General features: G+C 39.0%; 1 protein-coding gene across 3 annotated transcripts in view; it reads left to right on the top strand.

Annotated features, from left to right (window-relative positions):
- The first annotated feature begins 10,128 nt into the window (after window positions 1-10,128).
- The window catches only part of UBR3 (ubiquitin protein ligase E3 component n-recognin 3), a 330,855-nt gene continuing 318,430 nt past the window's right edge, over window positions 10,129-22,553 (top strand). For all 3 annotated transcript variants that reach the window (XM_069080034.1, XM_069080036.1, XM_069080035.1), the window contains exon 1: window positions 10,129-10,766. In XM_069080034.1, coding sequence (XP_068936135.1) covers window positions 10,207-10,766 — 560 coding nt within the window. In that variant the 5' untranslated portion in view covers window positions 10,129-10,206. The remainder of the gene's footprint in view (window positions 10,767-22,553) is intronic.

Below are 22,553 nucleotides of genomic sequence, written 5' to 3' on the forward strand. Positions count from 1 at the left end.
TTACAAGAGCTTATATTCTGTTGGGAGAGACAAGAGCATATAGAAATATCTGAAGCATTAAGTATAAAATGCATAAATACAAAAGTGAAAAGTATTTAAATACAAGTAATTGGGGAGGGAAGGCACTATCTAGGAGTTGGGGGATCAGAAAAGATTTTATGCAGAAGATGGTGCTGGAGTTGTTTCATAAACTAAGAGTGAGTCATTTTGAGATGGAAGTTAGGAGGGAATGCATTCCAGGCATGGGAGAAGGCGAGGGTAAAGGCCCCGAAAAGGGAGATGGAATGTTTTATGTCTGAGAAAGAGGAGGACAGCTAGCTAGAAAGCTAGAATTGCAGACTGGTTGTGTAGGGCTTTGAAAGATAAACAGTCTTGGCGGCTAGGTGGCCCAGTGAATAGAGCTCTGGTCCCGGAATCAGGAGGATCTGAGTTCAAATCCATCCTCAGACATTTAACACAAAAACTAGCCAGTGTGACCTTGGGCAAGTCACTTAACCCCAATTGTCCTCCCCCCAAAAAAGAAAGATAAACAGTAGAGTTTATGTTTTATTCTAGAGGCAACAGGAAGCCACTGGAGTTGATCTGACTAGGGGTTAGATATGTACTTAAGGGAAAATAACTGGCAGCAGTGTGTAGGATACAGACTTGAGTCAGGAAAACCAGTTGGGGAAGTGTTGCAGTAATCTAGGTGGGAAGTGATGAGAGCCTGAACTAAGGTGTGCAAGTGGAGAGAAGGGATGTTATGAAGACAGAAAAGACAAGATTTGTTAGGTTATTGGACCTGTGAGATGAGAGAGTGAGGAGTCTAGGATAATACTAAGATTAGGAACTTCAGACACTGGAAGGATGGTGGTACCTTTGACAGAAACAGAGGAGTTTGGAAGAGGGGATGGTTTGTAGGGAAGGATAATGAGTTCTGTTTAGGACATATTGAGTTTGAGATTTCTCTGGGACATTCAGTTGGAAATGTCCAGATGGAAGTTGGTGATGCTAAAGCCTGGAGAGACTGGGGCTTAATATCTAAACATGGGAGTCATCTTCTTATCATTAAACATTAGACACATTAAACACAGGGGAGCTCAGAAGGCTACCAAAAGAGAATGAAGGAGAAGAAAAGAGGACCTACGACAGAACTCTGGAGAACTCCTAAAGTTAGGGAATATAATATAGAAAATGAACTGGCAATGGAGACTGAGAAGAATCAGACTGACAGGTAGGGAGAGAATTAGGAGAGTAATATAAATAATGGAAACCCAGAGAGAAGAGGAGGATGGTCACAGCAGGAGAAAATGCAATAGATAGACTGAAAAGAATGAGGAATGAGAAAAAAAACCAGATGTGGCAAGAGGTAATTGGTAATTTTGGAGAGAACAATTTGAGCTGAGTGATGAAATTGGCACCTAAATGCAATGGATTGAGAAATAAGTGAAAGGAAAAGAAGTAGAGGTGGTCTGTGTTGATAGCTTTTTCCAAGAGTTTGTCCAAGAAATAGAGAACAGATATATAGGAAAGAAGCTTGAGGGGATGATAGAGTCTAATAAAAGTTATTCAAAGGTTGAAGCAGTATTTGCAGGCAGTAGTACACAGAGAGAGCTTGGAGTCAGGGAAGGGGGGGAAGGTAAGATGATGGAGGATGTTATCTGGTAGAGAAGTAAAAGGACCTTCTCTTTGTAGAACCTCCTTAAAAGTATAGCGGAAAGAGTATTGATTCTGAATTTAGAGGACCTGGGAACAAATTTTACCTCTGATACTTCCTGTGTGACCTTGATCAAGTCACTTACCTTCTCTGGGCCTCAGTTTACCCATTGATAAAATCGGGATAAAATTAAACTTAGATGGCCTCTGAGGTTACTTCCAAGTCTAGATCTCTGACTGTATGGTCCTAAAATACACTTTCTTTGTAATTAGGACTATCCCTTAAAATTCAGGAGGTATAATTTACATTATGCATCCCTCTAGCAATTTATATTGTAATGAGAATCATAACCAGGTAAAAAAAATATAAAGCAGTTAGATAAGTTATACCATGAGGCCAAATATGATTAATTGTCCATTGAATGATACAATAAACACATGCCATGAACTTAGAGGTTCAGACACCCAACACTTCTACTTATTGTCTTGATTTCAAGCCCTCCATTCTCCTCTAGCAGACTCTTTCCAGGCTGACAATCATCCTTTCTCCCTAATTTTCAATCTCTTCTCATCCACTGGCTCTTTCCTTACTGTTATGAACATGCCCAGATTTCCACCATCCTTAGAAAGACCTTCACTGTTCTCTCAAGCTACTGTCTACCATCTTCTAGTTCTACTTCCTTTTACAGTCAAACTACTAGGGAAAATCTGTTTGCATTCATTTCCTTAACTCTCACTCACTTCTAAAGTTAATTGGTCATGTGGCAGTGAAATTTAGGAGAGAGACTGGGTTTGGATATACAGCATATGAAATCACGGAAAGTATAGAGAGAAAAAGAAGAGAGCAGAGTAGAGAACCATGGCATCCACCCACAGAGAAGCGGTGGAGCAAGGGTGATGATTTTGCAAAGGAAGCTGAGAGGGAGGAGTAAGCTGCCAAATAGGTGGGAAATAAAAACAAATAAAAGGTTATGTTTTTAAAATGCTAAGTGTTATGAAAGTGAAAAGTGTTAGGACTTCAAGGAAGTCACTGATAAAAAGATAGGTATCAAAATATTTATAGCAGCACATTTTGTGGTGGTAAAGAACTACAAACAAAGTCAACATCCATTGGCAGGGGAATGGTTAAACAAATTGTGGTACGTGAATGTAACAGAATATCACTGTGCTCTAAGAATGACAAATATGATGAATACAGAGTAGCATAGAAAAACTTACACGGACTGATGAAAAATGAAGTAAGCAGAACCAAGCAAACAATCTGCACAAGTACTATAACAATGCAAATGGAAAGAAAATAGTCCCCAAACAATTTTTTAAAAATTCTTACAAAATTACAAAGAGCTGTCGACCTCAAAGAAGAGATACAAGAAAATATTTCTCTTTATACTTTTCTGGGGTGAGAAGGAAAGGGGAGTGGGATATCCATAGGTGTGGAATATCACATACATTGTCAGATTTATTAGATGAGTGATTGGTTTTTTGCTGATTTCTTTTTACTCTACTTTTTTCTGTAAAAAATGATCTTTATCAGGGCGGCTAGGTGGCAGTGAATAGAGCACCAGCCCTGGAGTCATGAGGACCTGAGTTCAAATTTGATCTCAGACACTGACCCTGGGCAAGTCGCTTAACCTTAATTGCCCTCCAAAAAAGCAAAATAAAAAATCATTGTGAAGAATTTGGGAGAGAGATTTGAAGGAATACAGGAAGAAATTTAAGTGATATAAAACAAAAGAGAAATGGAAGACCTTTTTTTTTTTAATTAAAAAAGAAAAAAGACAATAAGTTGTAATGACATCAGAAAACCAATAGAGGGCTAGTAAACACACCCACAAAGTTCAAAGACAATCCTAGAGAGAATGTAGGCCAAAGTGTTAATGCATTGTCATGCTTTCTCACAGAAGAAATTTGTAAAACATGAGTTGAGAAAATTACTAAAAATGTCCCAACTTTATAACTAAAACAGTGAGATGAACACAGTAAGTATAGTTTAAAAATCTAAAAAAATCACAATTTAGTGTGGTTGGATGCTAAATATACCCCTGCCCCCATTTATTAAAGTGAACATTTATAAAGTGAACAGTTCCTCTAAAAGAAAAAAGAAATCTCTTCCCATTTGCAAGATATTTTACAATGTACTTTAAAATTAATTTTCCCCCATTTACCCTTCTTTCTCCTCTTTTAGCTTTTAATTTTACTCAGTGAATATTTTACTATTGTTAAACATTAAACTTATTATGTCAGCTGTTATTATTTAAACCATTTAAAGATTTCTTTAATCTTGGTTTGATAAAATGATTGATGTGTGTTGGTTTTTCTCGTCCTAATGGTAGTAACCATATATCTTAACAGTTTTTGGTATATTCCATAGCTGAGCAGCACGGTGCTTGGCACATAATAGGTGAGTAATAAATACTTGTTTGACTATTTGAAGGGTTGATAGTGAAGTGTTTTCCATACTTCTGTGATGCAGTACAACTATAGATGCCCATACTTCGACCAGACCCAATCTGGTAAGCCTCTAGAACAATCAGGAGAACAATTAGGCTGACTGAAGAAGGGTGAATTGGTCCAGGCTGGAAAAATGGAGCAGATAAAAGCTTCCATGAGAATCAACAATGGCATTGGGCCTGTTGAAATGCCACCAGACTTGATAAGGAGAGCATGTATAAAAAAAAAAAAATAGTCCCTGCTTTCAGTGAGCTCATATTTAAATGCAGGAGACATCACAAATGGGTGGTTTCAGCTGAAAGTCAAATGGAAGGGCCTAGTGGTCTGGAGTACTGCAACAAAACAGATGGTTATGCATCATTTTTATTAGTGTCACTTCCATTTAGTGACCTAGCTTTTGTATATTTACCCTAGCACTTTAGCAGTTTGTAATTTTACTCAGTTTATTCTTTTCTTTGGAGGAATTGTCATTGTCTCATTTCCATATATCCTGGTTAATAGGAAAGGATCCATTTGGAAAGTTCCTAATGGGCTAATTTCATCCTTCTCAAATAAAATCATGCTTTTTTGGCATAAAATGAGCACTAGTAGAGAGATACAAAATAGTATGGAAGAAAAAATAATCTCTTGAGAAGAATGTGTTAAACTACTGTTAACAGTTTTTTTTTTTCCCCCAACTGCTTTTAAGAATCCTGTAGCTTATATAGTCTGAAGGGGACTGTGGTTCTGAAACTCCAAGGCAGTGGTCCTGGGAGTCACAGATATCAGAACAAAGTCACTCCCTAATCCTGATCCCACTTTATGGATAAAATTTGTGAAATAAGGGAGAAAATAAGAGAATAAAGGTGATAATGATTCCTTTGATAAACTGGATATTATACTATATACTATATTATACTATAATTAGAATGTTATACTATCACTAAGGATCATAAATTAAAAGAAAATTATTATATATGTATGTATATATATGTAAAAGATATATGTAACATACATATAGTAATATGTCCTTGGCCTATGTTTAGAAGTTGGGCAGGGATATAACTTCTAATGTTAACAATCTTATAACACTTAAAATTCTGAGTATTTTAAATATGTTATAAATTTTATATGAAAGCTTTTCAAGCAACAACTTAGACAATAAATGTTTTAAAAGCCCTTAACTGTAGCCGTTTTCAAATTTTTTGGTGTTAGGAGCCCTTTACACTCTTAAAAACTGCTGAAAATCCTAAAAAGCTTTTGTTTTTGTGGGTTATGTTTGTTAGTTATTTATTATGTTAGAAATTAAGATGGTTATTTTTTTTTGCTTTTTTTTTTTTGGAGTGCAATTGGGCTTAAGTGACTTACCTAAGGTCACATGGCTAGTTTTTATGTTAAGTGTCTGAGGATGGATTTGAACTCAGGTCCTTCTGACTCCAGGGCCAGTACACTTCGCCACCTAGCCACCCCTAGAAATCAAGATGTTTAATATGATTATGAAAATAGTTTTGACCTCAGAGACCCCTTGAAAGGATCTCCAAGAGTCCCCAGATGACTTTTGAGAACCATTGTAAAGCACTGTAGTAGGTATTAGCAAAAATACAAAATCTGGATAAAACACAATTCCTGCTATGTAGGAGTTCACAGTCTAGTGGGGAAAAATATAACACAAATAGTTATGATACATATTATTACTTGATAAGTGCATTAGGGCATTATAAAACAAAGTGCTATCTGAGGTGTGGGGTAGGGGAGGGGAGGGGTCTCAGTTAATAAAAGGGAATGGGGAAGGCTTCTTGGAGAAAGTGGGATTTGAGGTGAGCATTTAAAAGTGAGTAGGAATTCAGTAGTACTACTTGGAGGCAGCAAAATTATGTACCATTCAGTGCTCTAATTTTCTTCCTGAAGATCTTTTTTGCTTAAAAGGTTAAGGATTTTTAGTTAGAAGATTAAGCACTTAACTGTGTGCTAGGCATTGTTCTAAGTACTGGGAATACAAAGAAAGCATTTTCCCAGTACCCTCCCCCCCCCTCCAAAAGACCCTTGCTGTCAATGAAGAGCCTATGTTCTAATGGAAGAAACAACTTACAAATACCTAGGTACATAGAAGATACAAAATGGATTAAGGAAATCTGATTAACAGCTAGATGAATGAGAAAGGGTCCCGTAAAGGAGGTGGGATTTGAGCTATTTTGAAGGAATCCAGAGAAACTAAGAGGCAGAGAGGGGAGAGTATTCAAGGCATGGAGGGACAGTCAGTGTAAGGGGATAGATACCAAAAAATTTGCTTGGGGCCTGCAAATGTGTCAGTGTAGCTGGATTGCCAGGTTCATGGAGGGTAGTAAATTTCAAGAAAGGTATAAAAATAGTAAGGTGACAGATTATGAAGAGTTTTAAATGCCAAATAGAGAATTTTATATTTGATCTTGGCTTGAGCTCAGTAAGTAGGAGAGTGACAAGGTCAGACCTACACTTTATAAAAATCACCTTGGCAGCTAATCAAAGGATAGACTTTAGTGAGTGAGACTTGACACCAATTAAAAGGCTGTTATTTTGGCAGTTCAGGCAGTGAGGCAATGAACTAGGGAAGTGCCTGAGTGTGGAAAAGGGGGCATAAATGAGAATTGTTGTGAAAGTTGAAGCAAGATTTGACAACAGATTAGATATTCAGGGTGAGATCGAGGATTTGAAGTGTTAATTCGATGGATGTCATGTCAACTATTATAAGGAAGTTCATAAGGAAAAAGGTTTTGGGGAAAAGAAGAGAAAGGTTTTTGGGAAAAGATGATAATTTCAAGATTTCTATAACAGAACCTTAAAAGACTATTAACAGCCCCTCTTACAATTACCTTTTCCTCAAATGCTATTTGTCATGGCACTGTGGCTGTGTGAAGCAGTTCTATTTTACATTTTAAGTAGTAACCTACTAGCTTCAATCCTACTAGCAGCAGCAACTACAGGTAGGAGCTATCATATCTTTAATTCCCTCACCACAAACTTGAGAAAGGTGGAGGGAAAACAAAACAAAGCAAAACCTGTAACAAAAGGGATTCCTTTATAACATTGGAAGAAAATTTCAAGTTTCATAGATGCAAGTTCCAGATATTCAGGCTTATCTTTCCTGGTGAACTTTCAAAGGCAGTCAAAACCCACAGAACTAATTTTCTACTTGGGTAGAAATATGTTTATTCTATTCATCTTAAGTTAGAGTTAATAATTCTAAAGGCTCTGAAAAGTCAAATATTTTTCTAAATTTCAGCAGGGATAATATTAGCAGGTAGGAAGCAAAATCTATGGGAAGGCATTTATGCATATCTCCTTCAATATCTAAGCTTGCTTTGTGATATGCCTATCAAGCTAAGAGGCCTGTTTGACAGGTGGTGGGATGACAAGACTGCAGAAATCTAAGAATATACAGGTACTACCATACTCAAAATTGTAATAGAATCCTATTAGATATCAATATATGCTGGGTTTAACCTGAAAAACAGAGTGTTCTCCAATGTTATGTTGGTCAGGAAAGAAATCCTGGAGTGATGACAGCACACTTCATTGGGTTCTTTACCATGTCTTCCAGCATATATCAAGGCTCCTTAGACAGTCTGGCATGCTCAAGCACACACACACACACACACACACACACACACACACACACACACACAGCTTTAAAAATACTCCTGAATTTTAATTTCTTGTTCCAAAGTTAATGTGATTGTGCTCATGGAGAATTTCACATCATTGTTAAGAATAATTGGACAAATACTTTACTAATATGAAAGGCAAGGAAAGGTAAAATGATATCATATTATTGGTATGTCCTATTGGTTTTCTTCTAATACTGGCTAAGACTTAGAAATACTCATGCTGTTCTTATCAGCTTAGCTAGCTTCTTTAGGTGCTTTAATTTTTCCTTCTTGTTTTTTTGACTTCTAGTCTTTTGAATTCATTGAAAGAAAGTCATATGTTAATAGACAATTACTGTTACTACAGCTCTATTCTGTAAAATTATTGTATAAATCCAGTGAATAAGCTAGCCATTGAATGCAGCAAGCTTTTCCTTAAAAGGTCTGCTAGGAAAAGAAACTATTGTTCTGCAATTCTCTTTTATGAAAAGTTCATTCTCAGTCATGTTATTCTAGACAGTACACTCATCCATTCTCCTACTCAGGTGTGTCACAGTTTAAGTGAGTGTAATAAATGAAAACCCAGATTTACAAAACATATTAGGTTTTACTTTAAAGAATAATAGGATTATTTTAAACTGAGCTTTTCTATTGTTTCTAAAAAACAGAAATACAATTTACATTTACCTCAGAATACACTAAAGGAATACTAATTGGATGCTTACTATACATAAGCAACTTAAAATTTAGAAGGGGAAATATGACATTCCCGAATAGTTACATTATAAGGTAAGTTATGTTAGAGATGTGGGAAGTTGGAAATTTCTTGCAGGAGGTAGTCTTTGAAAATTGATTTTGAAGAATAGTAGCCTTTCAGCAGAGCAACTCAAGGAAAAGGAAGGATATGAGCAAAGGTAAAGGAAGCAAAAATCTCAAGGCTTGTGACAGAGAAGTCCAGTCTACACTAGTAATATAAAGGATAGAGTTAATACACTAATACACTAACTAATAGTAGTAGTAGTAGATTGTCAGTCAATTTTTAAAAATGTTTTTTAAAATAAATTTTTGCATGTATTTGTATCTGTCCCTTTCACTGGCTCTCCCAGTTGATTAAAACAAAACAAAATGAAAAACAAAACCCTCACTATAAACATAGTCCAGGAAAATATTTATAAATTGGTCATGTCTGAAAAGGTATGTCCTGTAAATTTTAAGTCCTTCAAGGTGAAGGTCTTGTTACTAGTCTTTTCTCAATCCTTAGCTGTCTTGACCACTCTGAAGCTAACATTGTTGACTACCCTTTCTCTTTGATACTCTCTTCTCTCTAGGTTTTCATGACACTGCTCTTTCCTGGTTTTTCTCCTACCATTCCGACTGGTCCTTCTTTGCTTGATCTTCACCCAGGTAACGTCTGCTAACCCTGGGTTGGCACTAGATCTCGAATAGCATTAAGTATTGACTTTATTCAGTAGGAAATGGGGAGCTATTAAGGGTTTTTTTTTTTCAAGGGAGTCGCAAAGGTAAATTAAGGAGATCATTTTGGCAGTGGTGTGCAAAGTATATTAGAAAGAATTGAACACCACTTAGAAGACAATGACAATAGTCCGGAGGAAAAGTTGCCACCAACGGATGGTAGTGGTAATCTACCGGTTAAAGAGAAGCGCAATTATATAAAATATATTGTATAGAAAGGATGCAGTACAAAGTTCCTATAGTACTTGTGGCAAGAAATCATAAATATATCGGTTCTTCTGGAAGAAGATGAAAGGATCGTCGTTCATCATTCCAAAAAGAGATTGATGGAAAGGTTGCCAACCCGGTCGTCTGAAACGTCATTTAATTTCCTGCAAAAAAATGTCAAAACATTTGTCCGCGTGAAGGTTTCTTTAAGTTGACTCCAAATCTGCATTTCAGTTCCTCCGAGGACTTCGCCTCAGGAAGGGATAGAGAAGAAAGAGTCCAAAGAAGGGACAAGAAAGGGAGGAAAGAAGCAGAGGCCGGCGGAGTGGACATTAAAGGAGAAGGTGAGGGAGGAGAAGGAGGTGGAGCCTAGGAGCGGAGAAGCAGACAGAGGTGGAGCAAGGGAGGGCGGGGACCAGAGAAGAAGGGCGAGAGGGTGGAAATAAGGGGAGGAGACTAAGGGATTGGAGGGCACGAGAGTGACCATAAGAGGTGAAGACAGTAAAATAACTCCAGGGAGAGGGGAGCAGCTGTGGAAGACACCCGGAGCTAAGGAAGATCTCAAGGAAGCTCGGAAGACTTGAGGGAGGGGCGGAAGGAGAATGAGGGAGGGAACGACGGAGAGAAGGGGCGTGAACAGGGGGCGGGGCGAATAGGGGGCAGGGCGAGAGATGAAGGACTGAAGTGAGCGTCAACTCTCGGCTATCGCGAGAGTTGGACCGGGGCCGAGCTCAGCAGTCTATTCCCGCCCCCCCCTCCCCTCCCCAACACCATCCCGGGAGGAGCAGCGGCTGCCGGAGCCGCCGGCTCTGGACTCTCCCAATTCTGAGCTCTCATCATGGCGGCAGCGGCGGCTGTCGGGGGGCAGCCGTCGCCTCAGTCTGAGCCATCTCAGCCAGAGCTGGGCCGGGACAAGGCGGCCACAGCGGCACACCTGAAGGCGGCGCTGAGCCGGCCGGACAACCGGGCAGGCGCTGAGGAGCTGCAGGCTCTGCTGGAGCGGGTGCTGAGCGCGGAGCGGCCACTGGCCCGGGCGGAGGGCGGGGGAGAGGAGGCGGCGGCGGCCGGAGGAGGCGGCGGGGGCGGCAGCGGCGGCGGCCCGGGGGCGGCGGAAGAGGAGGCCCTCGAGTGGTGTAAGTGCCTTTTGGCCGGCGGCGGCGGCTACGAAGAGTTCTGCGCGGCGGTGCGGGCCTACGACCCCGCGGCGCTCTGCGGCCTGGTCTGGACAGCCAACTTCGTGGCCTACCGGTGCCGGACGTGCGGCATCTCCCCTTGCATGTCGCTGTGCGCCGAGTGCTTCCACCAGGGCGACCACACCGGACACGACTTCAACATGTTCCGCAGCCAGGCCGGGGGTGCCTGCGACTGCGGGGACAGCAACGTGATGCGGGAGAGCGGGTGAGCCGGGGACCGAGGGAGGCGAGGAGGGAGCTACTCCCCGGGGCTCTGCCAGAGCTGTCAGCGAACAGGAGGGTGGGGGAGGGGAGGGAGCCGGAGCCACATGGGGATAGAGGTATTGGAGCTGTCACCGGTGGGGGAGGGGGCTGTCGCGCCAGGATCGCCTTCAGAGTCCGGAGCTGCCCTGGCACGCAGGGGCCGCGGGGCTGTCAGTTGTGCACTTGTCCCGGAGAAGGGCCGTGGAGCTATGGGATTCGTCGTTCGGCCCAAACGGGCTATTGGAGGGGAGTGGGGGGAAGAGGAGAAATGGGTCCAGCCTGGAGTCTTCGGGGTGGGGGAGGTGCTGTCACCGTCGGGGGAGGGACAAGTTGGGGAAGGGGCTTCCGAAGCGTCTCGGGTGTCCCCGGCTGAGGGAGGAAGGAGCCTCGGAGCTGTGCCTGGCGTGCTGGTGTGTGTTTGGTGCGGGAGGTGGGTGGAGAGGAGGGAGGAGCCTGGGGAAAGAGACTGGAGCTGTCAAGCAGGGTATTTGGTGGTGACCCGGACGTTTCTAGAACTGGGCTCCCGAACGTGTGTGTATGTGTGTGTTCTCTTTTTTTGTGTGTGGGTGGGAGACAGTCCTGCTGTAACGAGGGTATTCTCTTGAAAAAGATGTTTAAGTAAACATTTTGTTCTCGGCAGGGGAAGATTTTTTCTGTACTGACTTTTTCAGGGGGGTGGGGAGGAGTGGGGAGGTAGGGGTTCCCGACCTGTGGTTTTAGAGTTGTAGGGAATTCCTGGTAAGGAGATTCCCTTTGCCAATGTACGTTGGCAACGCACTTGTAATTTAATCGTTAATTTTTTTTGGGGGGGAGGTGCGGTAAGAGATTCAGTGTAACACTCAGGGTCACACTACCTGTATAGTACCTGAGGCAGATGTGAACTCAAGTAGGTACTCCTTACTCCAAGTCCAGCCAGTCTACCACTTTCTCTCTCATTTATTTACCCTCCACAAGAACATTATTTGTATACTTATAAATGTGCAACTGAATGTTTTTTAAAAACTGTACTGATAATCAGGAGGTGGGTCTTAGATACTGAAGGTGACCAGCAAAGAGTTGCTAAGCTGTATGCATAGTGGATATTAGTAAAAGTTGGGGCCTTCTGAGGTGTATATAACAATGAAAGACAGAGCTTTTGGTTGAGCAATCGTTGATGATTTGCTTGAATTGGCTTTAAAATTTAAAAATTTAAATATTTTCTATTCCTATAGTTATTGGTAGTTATTTAGTCCTCTCTCCCCATTTTTCTCTTTTGAATACTTATAATATCATATAAAAAGTCATTTAAGATCTCATTTTCATGTTTAAATCGAATATGGAATCATTTAAACTTTTAATAAATATTTTATGAATTATTAATACTTTCTTTGTCTTCTGATTTGCTGTCGTTTTTTGGTATTTGTGATGTATTCTTATAATTTTGTTTTGCTCTTTTTTGTTTTCTTTTTACTGACCTTATTTTGCTTAAGTCTTTTTATGCGTGCAAAAAAAAGTATACTGAGAAGATACAGGAGTAGAAGAAATATTACTTAAAGATGTTACTTAACAATTTCTATAAATTGTATGGTTGATCTTGTTTAGCCTAGAGAGGTCTGCAAAATCACCGACAATTTGACTTTTTATGAGAAGTTTCCTTTTGATTTTCTTTAGAATCTTACATTTTGGATTAGAGGTACCAAACTAAGCTGTCATCATAATGCCACAATGTAAGAGTAGGACTGTATATCAATTTTATTTGAAGATAGATTTAGAACATTCATATTGAAAAGTGGGATAGCTTTCTTTTCATCTTATTCTAGAGTCCATGTTGTGTAGCTTCATTTTTGTATCTTTAAATAAGTATAGAGACTGGACCTGTGATTTCATTGAAACTCCAGAGTGAGGAAAGTCCTTTCTACCAAATCAAGTTGGAACTTTCTCTTCTATTGATAGTCTTAAGAGAATGACCTAAAGCCCTGAGAGATTAAATGCCTTGTCGGGATTATAGGAGACTGTTTCAGAGACAAGACTTTGACCCAGTCATTTTTGACTGCAGGTTAGCTCTCTATTCATCTGTGACATACTGCTTCTTTTAACCTTTAGATACTTGTGTAATTGATCACCCTAGCTTAGAAGTTTAAGTGGGCAAATATCAGAGACAGTGGACATGGACTATTTAATAATGATCTTATTTAAAATGCTGTGTTCATTTTGAAATTCACCTGTTCAATTTAGAATAGTTATTCAGTTCAATTAACATTTATTAAATGCATACTTTGAGCAGAGTCATTGTTCTGTAGCAGCTGGAGGGGATAGTCTTAGAGGCAGAACTCTAGGTCAAATCCTAACTCTAACACATTCTGATTGTGTGACATTGGGCAAGTAATAGGACCATAGATTTACAGTTGGAAGGGACCTTTGAGATCATTAGTCTAACACCCTCATTTTACACATGAAGAAACTGAGGTGCAGGGTAGTTTAGCAGTTTGCCTAGGGTCACACAGGAGTAAGTGGCAGAGCTGGGTTTTGAAACTGGGTCCTTCAACTACAAAAACAATACTCTTTTCACTTGACCACTGTTTTCCCCATTGTCCCAGTCAACTTCAACTCAATAAGGTTCTTAAGTTACAAGTGAGTTGCATTAATGAAATTTCCACAGAGGGAATTCCATGCACTTGTAGAAGTATGGCCTGGATAAGACCAAAAAAATTACAATTTGCATACATAGTGACCTAAATGTTTGTCCAGGTGGACTAGAGTTTTCATGTAATTTTATGGGTTATGTGTAATAAGTGGTTTTTAGGTAACATTTTCTCTCAATTGCAGTTCTGATCATGCTGTGATCCTGAATTCTCAGCAGCTACCTGGAAGAATTCAGTGTAACCTCTCTTGGCCACACACATTTAGCTCATTGCTTTCATAGACAATATAGCCATTGCTTCATTGGTGTTTGTGCTGGAAACTTTGTCACGACCCAAAATCATGAACTTCTGAATTATGACAAGATGTGGTATGTAAAACTTGATCATTCTTGTGGGGATAGTATATGTTTAAACCTTTGCAGTCTTAAAGATTTCTTCGGGCAGCTAGGTGGTGCAGTGAATACAGCACCGGCCTTGGAGTCAGGAGGACCTAAGTTAAAATCTGGCCTCAGTCACTTAATTAACACTTAGTAGCTGTGTGACCTAGGGCAAGTCACTTAACCACAATTTCCCTGCCTTCTCCCCTCCAAAAAGCAAAAAAAATAAAAATAAAAAAAAAATTTCTTCATATTTTTTGAGGGCATTGGTGAGTAACTATGTATTGAAGATTTCTGGTTGGTCAGTTGTTTTAACTGCTATGGAACTTTTCAATCTCATCATTCAGTTCCTTCTTGCATAAAAGAAAGATTGCTTTTAACTTTGTGTTTCTAACAATAGCATAGAAGATAAAAAGATTTATTCTTGTTCCTTTTTTTTTTTGGAAGACAATTGGGGTTAAGTGACTTGCCCAAGGTCACACTGCTAGTTTTTTTGTTAAGTGTCTGAGGCCGGATTTGAACTCAGGTCCTCCTGACTCCAGGGCCGGTGCTCTGTTCACTGGGCCACCTAGCAGCCCAGATCCTTCTTGTTTCTTGTTGAAAGTAGAATTACTAAAGGTGGTTAGCACTAGTTGTGTTTTGGACGTCTGAAGTATAATTTTGAATAGGTTTATCCCAACATATATCAGAATATTCCATTTTACTTTCAAATAAGTAATTATGGAGAGGATGATCTCTTTCTGGTTTGGTAATGTTAATGAAATAAGTTATTTTTTTGAATCTTCTCATTCTTTTTCTCTCATTAACTTGGTTATTAATGTATTTGTATTCTAGCTTCATCAGACCCCTCTTTTTTCTTCTCACTGCTGTTACCCTAATATGTGTTAATTATCAGTCTTCTTGGTCTGCTACAGTAGCTTCCTAAGAAGTCTGACTTTCTCCACTCTCTGACTCTTCTAGTACATTTATTGCACTAACTATTCTTCTTTATACATAGATCTGTTCATGTCAGTCTTCGGCTAAAATCCTTTTAACAACTCTGCTTACCTACTTAGTAAAGTTTAAACCTTTTAACTTGACATTCAAAGCCCTCCATGACCTGATGTATTTTCAGCTTTCTCTCAAACCTTTTATGTATGATCCAGTTAACCGGACAACATGCTAATAACCCTATTCTCTATTTCCTCTTGTTCCTACCCTTCATTTTACTTTACTCCTACTCTTCATTTTACAGCTTTTCTTTCTTGGCTAATGCTTTTCCTGTCTGTAATAGCCTTGATCCCCTCTCCCATTTACCTACTGAATTTGTACCTGTTATTTTAAAATCCAACTGAAACCCTGATACCCCTTCATTAATGACCTCCCTCTTCCTGCAAGATCTCACACAGTACTTTGCTTGTACCTTTAGTGCATTTATGTATATGTTACATTTTTGTGCTAGGCTGTAAGCTCACTGAAGCCTATAAGTATATTTTTTCTTGCATGTCTTCCTCCAAACCCCCAGTTGCCTAGCACCTGTGCTCTGCACGCAATGGGTGTTTAATAAATGTTTGTTGAATTTGTTTTAATCCAAAACATGCTTGAAGAAATCACTTTTTTTTACTGTATGGATTAAGTGTGGGATGTGGTAATCATTAAGGCTATGGAAAAGAGGAAATTATTAATAGGTAAATAGGTATAAATGTATTATTTGCCCTCTGCTTTGCCATTAGTGAATTGGGCAAATATTGCCATTAAATGTTCGAATGAATTTAAAAGAAGCATAAAATGGAAAATCCATTTTATTATGCAGTGATTGGTTCTGGTATGTGAAGATGTATTGAACACAATTTTTTATTATAAGAATTAATTAATTTATTACTTGTAAATGTGGAGTATAAACATTTATTTTTAAATATCATGAATATTTTATTTTATTAAAAAATTTGTTTTTAATTTTTTGCTTTTTTGGATGGGGAAAGGCAGGGCATTTGGGGTTAAGTGACTTGCCCAAGGTTACACAGTTAGTAAGTGTTAAGTGTCTGAGGCTGGATTTAATCTCAGGTCCTTCTGACTCCAGGGCAGGTGCTCTATTCACTGCACCAAGGAGTGGCCCCTATCATGAATATTTTAATTGAGTAACGCCCCTATATTTTGGCATTCAAGGAAGAGGCATTGATTATAAATACTTTTCAGTTTTTGTCAGGATTTTGTGTACCTTTAAAAAAAAAAAGTAAGTATTCTGAAGTCAGAAGACTTAAGTTTAGATCTGTTCTCAGCCACTTTACTTACAGATTGTGTGAGCCAGGGCAAGTCACTTAAACTGTTTGTTTCAGTTTTCTCAACTGTAAAATGGAGATAATAATGTATCTACCTTGCAGGGTTGTAAAAATCAGATGAGATAATATTTGCAAGGTGCTTAGTACAGTGCCTGGCAGGTAATGGGTTCTATATAAATGCTTATAAAATCTGTTATATAAATAATAATTCATAAGTCCTTTTATTAAAGACCAACATACTTAACGATTTTGGTATTGGAGGTGGAATGTAGGATCTGAAGTATAAACTTATCTTATGATATAATCAAAATGAGTTATAAAGTAAATCTTCAGTTAATTTTTTCTGGAATACTGGTGTCTGAATATTATGGTTATTAACTACCCAGAGCATGTATTAACTTTATTGGTAGCATGTATTTTGTATTATGCTGTTTCTAGAATTTAACCAACGAACATTATCTTTAGGTAAAATTAATAGCCATCTGTTGGGATTTTAAAGGCATTATTATATACCCTGATATAAAAAGAAAACCTAAGTACTTAGTAGTAATGATCTCTGAATAAATTTTTAAACAAAAGGGAATCTTTAGTTTAATATATCCAATAGTGTCCCTTCATTTTCTGGGACTATATCACCATTTCTTCACAGCTTGAGATTCTCAGCATTGTTGAACAAGTGATAAACAAAAATATGAAATGAAAGAAAAAATATTATTTTGTGTGAATTTAAGTAAAGTTATATTGATAAATTCTTGTAGCTTTTTTCAACTCCATTTATACTAATTAATTATTAATTTGGGGGCCTTTAAGTATAAATACGATCTGCACTGGTTAAATATATCCAATAGTATAATTAAAGGGCATGAGAGGTGATTTGAATCTCAATTGGGAGTAGTCCTGTTTTAGAGCCCCATGTATAATTTTATTTTTTATTTGGCAAAAATATTTAAATGAATATCTATAATATAGCTCACTAATTATGACATAATAGGATTCTTTTTTTTTTCTTCCACATGTGAAGTATCAGTAATTTGTTTGTGGTAGTATTCTTGCACCAACACAGATTATAACCCTTGTGTGTAATTCAGTAGGGCTCTGAGACCTTTGCTTTGGTCAAAAAAGTGACTGTTTTTTACCTGACTTGGTGATGAGTTTCTCTTAACTGAGCTAGCCTCTGTTTCATATTCGTACTGATATCCTTTCTAGCTTGGGTATAGAATCTGCTAGAGCTTGAATTCCACTGGCATAGACTTTCAGAATTGAGGGTCACCTTCCTGCCACAAACAAGACAGCAGAGTAGGACTTCAGTGGATGATTCATTTTCTATTCAGTACATATTCTATTAGTCATTAGGGAAGTCACTTTTATATTTGGGTTTCTGTATCTCTTCTTTCTTATTACAACTTTACATTCACTAACTATATTTCATTATACAAAGAAGGACAGAAAAGAGGATTGTACATGAAATTGTGAACTTCTGTTTAGTTTTTTTAAAGTTTATATTTACAAGATAGTAATAATTGTCCTGTACCCCTTTCTGAATTTTTTGTTTGTAGTTTTCAAATGTTTCCACTCCTGCCTTACCATTCATTTCTGTAAGATTTTGTGTTCCAAAATTTCTCCCCATCCTTCCCCACCCCGCACCCCAAGACTGTGTGTAATCTGATATAGGCTCTACATACACATTCATATTAAACATATTTTCATGTTAGTCATATTGTAAAGAAGAATTCGAACTAATGGAGAAATGACAAGAAAGGAGAAGTGGAAAAAAAAAAAGAACAAATAATATGCTTTTATCTGCATTTAGCCTCCATAGTTCTTTTTCTGTATGTGGATAGCATTTTCCATCATGAGTCTTTTGGAGTAGTCTTAGACCTTGCATTACTAAGCAGAGATAAGTCTATCAAAGTTATTCATTGCACAATGTTGCTGTTACTTTGTAAAATATTCTGGTTCTGCTCATTTCACTCAGTATCAGTACATGTCTTTTTTTTTTCAAATGATTTATTAACTTCTGATTTACATCATTCATTTCCGCCAGATTTTGAGTTACAAATTTTCTCCCCACCCACCAGTAGTTTTTCCCCTACCCACCGCCCCAAACTAGAAGTTCCATAGGATATCTCCTCCTCCAATCTGCTCTCTCCCATATTTTCTCCCATAACCCTTTCGACTTTTCCAGTGGATCTCTGTGCTGCAGTGCCTGTATATCTTATTTCCCAATTACATGTAAAATAGTATTAATAATCGTATATATATATATATATATATATATATAAATATATATATTTGAATATTTGATTTTAAAACTTTGAATTCCAGATTCATTCCCTTCCTCCCTTGTCACCCACCCTTACTGAGAAGATAAGCAGTAAGCAATTCAGAATAGGTTGTACATGTGTGGCTAATACAAAACAATAACATAGTAGATATATTGTAAAAGACTGACTATATTTCCCTCCCTCCTATCACACCTCCCACTTGTTCTATTCTCTGCTTTGATCTCCTCCCTTTTCAAAAGTGAGTGCTTCCAACTTCCCTCCCCCTCAGCCTGCTCTCCCTTCCATCATCCCCCCTCTGATCCCCTTCCCCCCTACTCTCCTGGAGGGTGAGATACCTTATTTAGTGTGTATTTCATTCCCTCCTCAAGCCAAATTCAATGGAAATAAGGTTGACCCATTCCCTTTTACCTTCCTATTCTTCCCTTCCATTGTAACCATTTTCCCTTGCCTCTTCTGTATGAGACAGTTTACCCCATTCTGTCTCTCCTCATCTCCTCTCATTATATTCCTCTCTCACCTCTTAATTTCACCTTTTAAGTATCATCCCTTCCTGTTAAATTGGTCCTGTGCCCTCTATCTATGTATACCTGTAAGTATATATACATACATTCACATATGTATTCATATGCCCATATAACCTCATATATAGACATATGTGTGTGTATATATATATATATACATATATATATATATATATATATATATATATATATATATATATATATATTTCTATTCCCTTCAACTACTGAGAAAAGTTTCATAAGTTACAATTATTGTTTTTCCATGGAGGAATGTTAATAGTTCAACTTTGATAAGTTCCTTATGATTTCTTTTCCCTGTTTACCTTTTCATGCTTCTCTTGCTTCTTGTATCTGAATGTCAGATTTTCTGTTCAACTGTGGTTTTTTTCAGCAAGAATGCTTGAAAGTCCTCTATTCCACTGAATGACCATATTTTACCCTGAAACATGATATTCAGTTTTGCTGGGTAGGTGACTCTTGGTTTTAATCCTAGCTCCTTTGACCTCCGGAATATCATATTCCAAGCCCTTTGATCCCTCAGTGTAGAAGCTGCCAGATCCTGGGTTATCCTGATTGTGTTTCCACAATATTCAAATTGTTTCTTCCTGGTGGCTTGTAATAGTCTCTCCTTAATCTGGGAATTCCGGAACCTGGCTATAATATTCCTAGGAGTTTTCTTTTTGGGATCTTTTTCAGGAGGTGATTGGTAGATTCTTTCAAGCTCTATTTTGCCCTCTGGTTCTAAAACATCAGGGCAGTTTTCTTTGAGAACTTCCTGGAGGATGATTTTTAGGTTCTTACCGTACTTTGATCATGGCTTTCAGGTAGTCCAGTAATTTTTAAATTATCTCTCCTGGATCTATTTTTCAGGTCAGTGGTTTTTCCCATGAGATATTTCACATTGCCTTCTATTCTTTCATTTGTATGGATCTGTTTAACAGCATCTTGATTTCTCATAAAGTCATTAGCCTCCATTTGCTCCAGTCTAATTCTGAAGCAATGATTCTCCTCAATGGGCTTTTGAGATTCTTTTTCCACCTGGCAAATTCAGCTTTTTAAGGCATTCTTCTCCTCACTGCCTTTTTGAGCCTTTTTTGCCATTTGAGTCAGTCTGTTTTTTAAAGTGTTATTTTCCTCAGTCAGGCTGTTGACTCTCATTTCATAATTTTCTTGCATTGTTCTCATTTCTCTTCCCAATTTTTCCTCCACTTCTCTTATCTGCTTCTTAACGTTCTCTATGGCCTGTAACCAGCTCATATTTTCCTTTGAAGCTTTTGGTGCAGGAGTTCTGACTTCTCTGTCTTCCTTCTGTTCCATACTTTGCTCCTTTTTGTCCCCAAAATAGGAGTCTAATGTTGGAATCTTCTGTCTGCTTTGTTTCCTTTGCCTGGTCATGTCGCCCCTCAGTCACTTGACCCCTGGGCTTTTTGCCACCAGACAGGGGAGCTTTCGTCCCAAATGCTGGGGTTTTCTTAGCTGCTGGAGGTATTAGATGGGTGCCCTCTCTGAGGTCTCCACATGCTCCGGCAAGCTGGACACAAGCCCCAGGAACTCCACCCTAGACTGCAATCCAGATCCAAGCAGGTTAAATAAAGCAAGAGCGATTACCCCTCAGACTGGTGCTTGGTCTCCCTACACTCTGCAGGCCAGGAGCTGAAGCTGCCATGTGGCGCTGGCTGGCTGTGCCGGGTGTGCCTTCTCTCTGTGGGAGCAAAAGCCACTCACTCCCACTTACTGGGTCCCAAAGTCCAGACTGCACTGACCTCTTCCTTTGTCCTTCGCAGCTATGTTTTGATAATTCTGGAAATGGCCACAGCTGCTGCTGATTTGGAGACCCTCTGGCTGGCAGCTGGTCAGGCCCGCCCTGGGGCTAAAGCCTCTGATGGGGCTGGGCTTGGCTCCCAGAGCCCTGGGCTGGCCGATTCCTGCCGGCCTGCTGGACTGTCCTCAGAGTGAGGTTAGCTTCTCTGTGTCATTTTGTGGGTTCTGCAGCTCCAAAGTTTGTTTAGAGTCCCCTTTTTACATGGATTGGGGAAGGTAGAAGCCAGAGCCGCGGGGAGGTCCTGCTTCTACTCTGCCACCTTGGCTCCGCCCCCCACGTCCTTCCTTCCTTCTCTCCCTTCTGTCCTTCTATTTCATTCTTTATCAACTCACATTTCATCAATGTAAGTCTTTCCAGGTTTTTCTGAAGTTCTCCTGTTCCTTGTTCCTTACGGAATGATTCCATTACATTCATATACCGCAACTTGTTTAGCCATTCCCCAATTGATAGACATCCCCTCAATTTCCAATTCTTAGTTACCATGAAAATAACTGCTGTAAATAGTTTTGACCATGTGGGTCCTTTTTCTGTTTTTATGATCTCTTTAAGATGTAGACCTAGAAGTGTTATTGTTGGGTCAAAGGGTAGCACTTTGTGCATAGTTCCAAATTGTTCTCCAAAATGGTTGGATCAGTTCACAATTCCAACAACAATGTTTTAGTGTTCCAATTTTCCCACATCTTCTCCAGCATTTATCATATTCCTTTTTTGTCATGTTAGCCAATCTGATAGATGTAATGTGGTACCTCAGAGTTGTTTTAATTTGCATCTCTAATCAATAGTGATTTAGAACATTTTTTCATATGACTATAGATAGCTTTAATTTCTTCCTCTGAAGACTGCCTGTTCATATCCTTTGATCATTTGTCAATTGGGGAATGACTTGTATTCTTATAAATTTGACTCAGTTCTCTATGTATTTTAGAAATGAGGCCTTTGTCAAAGATACTGGTTGTAAAAAATGTTTCCAGTTTTCTGCTTCCCTTCTAATCTTGGTTACATTGGCTTTGTTTCTGCAAAAACTTTTCCATTTGATGTAATCAGAATTATTCATTTTTCATTTCATAATATTCTCTATATCTTTTTTGGTCGTGAATTCTTCCATTCTCCGTAAATCTGACAGGTCTACCTTCTCTTTATTTTTGCATTTGACTATCCTCTAATTCATCACCTTACATCAAATATACACTCTCACTTGAAATAAATAATTATGGTTAAGCAGTACTGACATACTGCCGGATCTGAAAATGTCTGTCTTGTTTTTTTTTTTTTTTTAAAGCAATCAGGGTTAAGTAACTTGCTCAAGGTTACACAGCCAGTTATTTCTGGGTGTGGTGCTGAGTGTCTGAGCCCGGATTTGATCCAGGTCATCCTGACACTGGAGCCGGTGCCTTACTCGCTGAGCCACATGGCCGCCCCTAAGCAATTGGGGTTAAGTAACTTGCTCAAGGTTACATGGCCAGGTGTTTCTGGGTGGGTGCTAAGTGTCCGAGCCCGGGATTCGATCTCCAGGTCTTCTCAACACTGGAGCCGGTGCTCTTACTTGCTGTGCTACCTGGCCGCCCCTATGTCTGTCTTGTTTTATACCTCTGGTCCATCTTTTCTGTACTAAGAGGTGGGAGACATGTTTCATCATCAGTCTTTATAAAGGATTAAATGAGACATTGTAAAGCACTTAGCACAGTGCTTCATATAGTAACTAGTGCTTAATAAATACTTGAATCCTTCCTTCCTTCCTTCCTTCCTTCCTTCCTTCCTTCCTTCCTTCCTTCCTTCCTTCCTTCCTTCTTTCCTTCCTTCCTTCCTTCCTTCCTTCCCTCCTTCCTTCCCTCCTTCCTTCCTTCCTTCCTTCCTTCCTTCCTTCC

This window comes from Petaurus breviceps, unplaced genomic scaffold, assembly GCF_028583685.1.
Source record: "Petaurus breviceps papuanus isolate PSGF00001 unplaced genomic scaffold, PetGlider_PUasm1.0 91133, whole genome shotgun sequence".
NCBI lineage: Eukaryota > Metazoa > Chordata > Mammalia > Diprotodontia > Petauridae > Petaurus > Petaurus breviceps.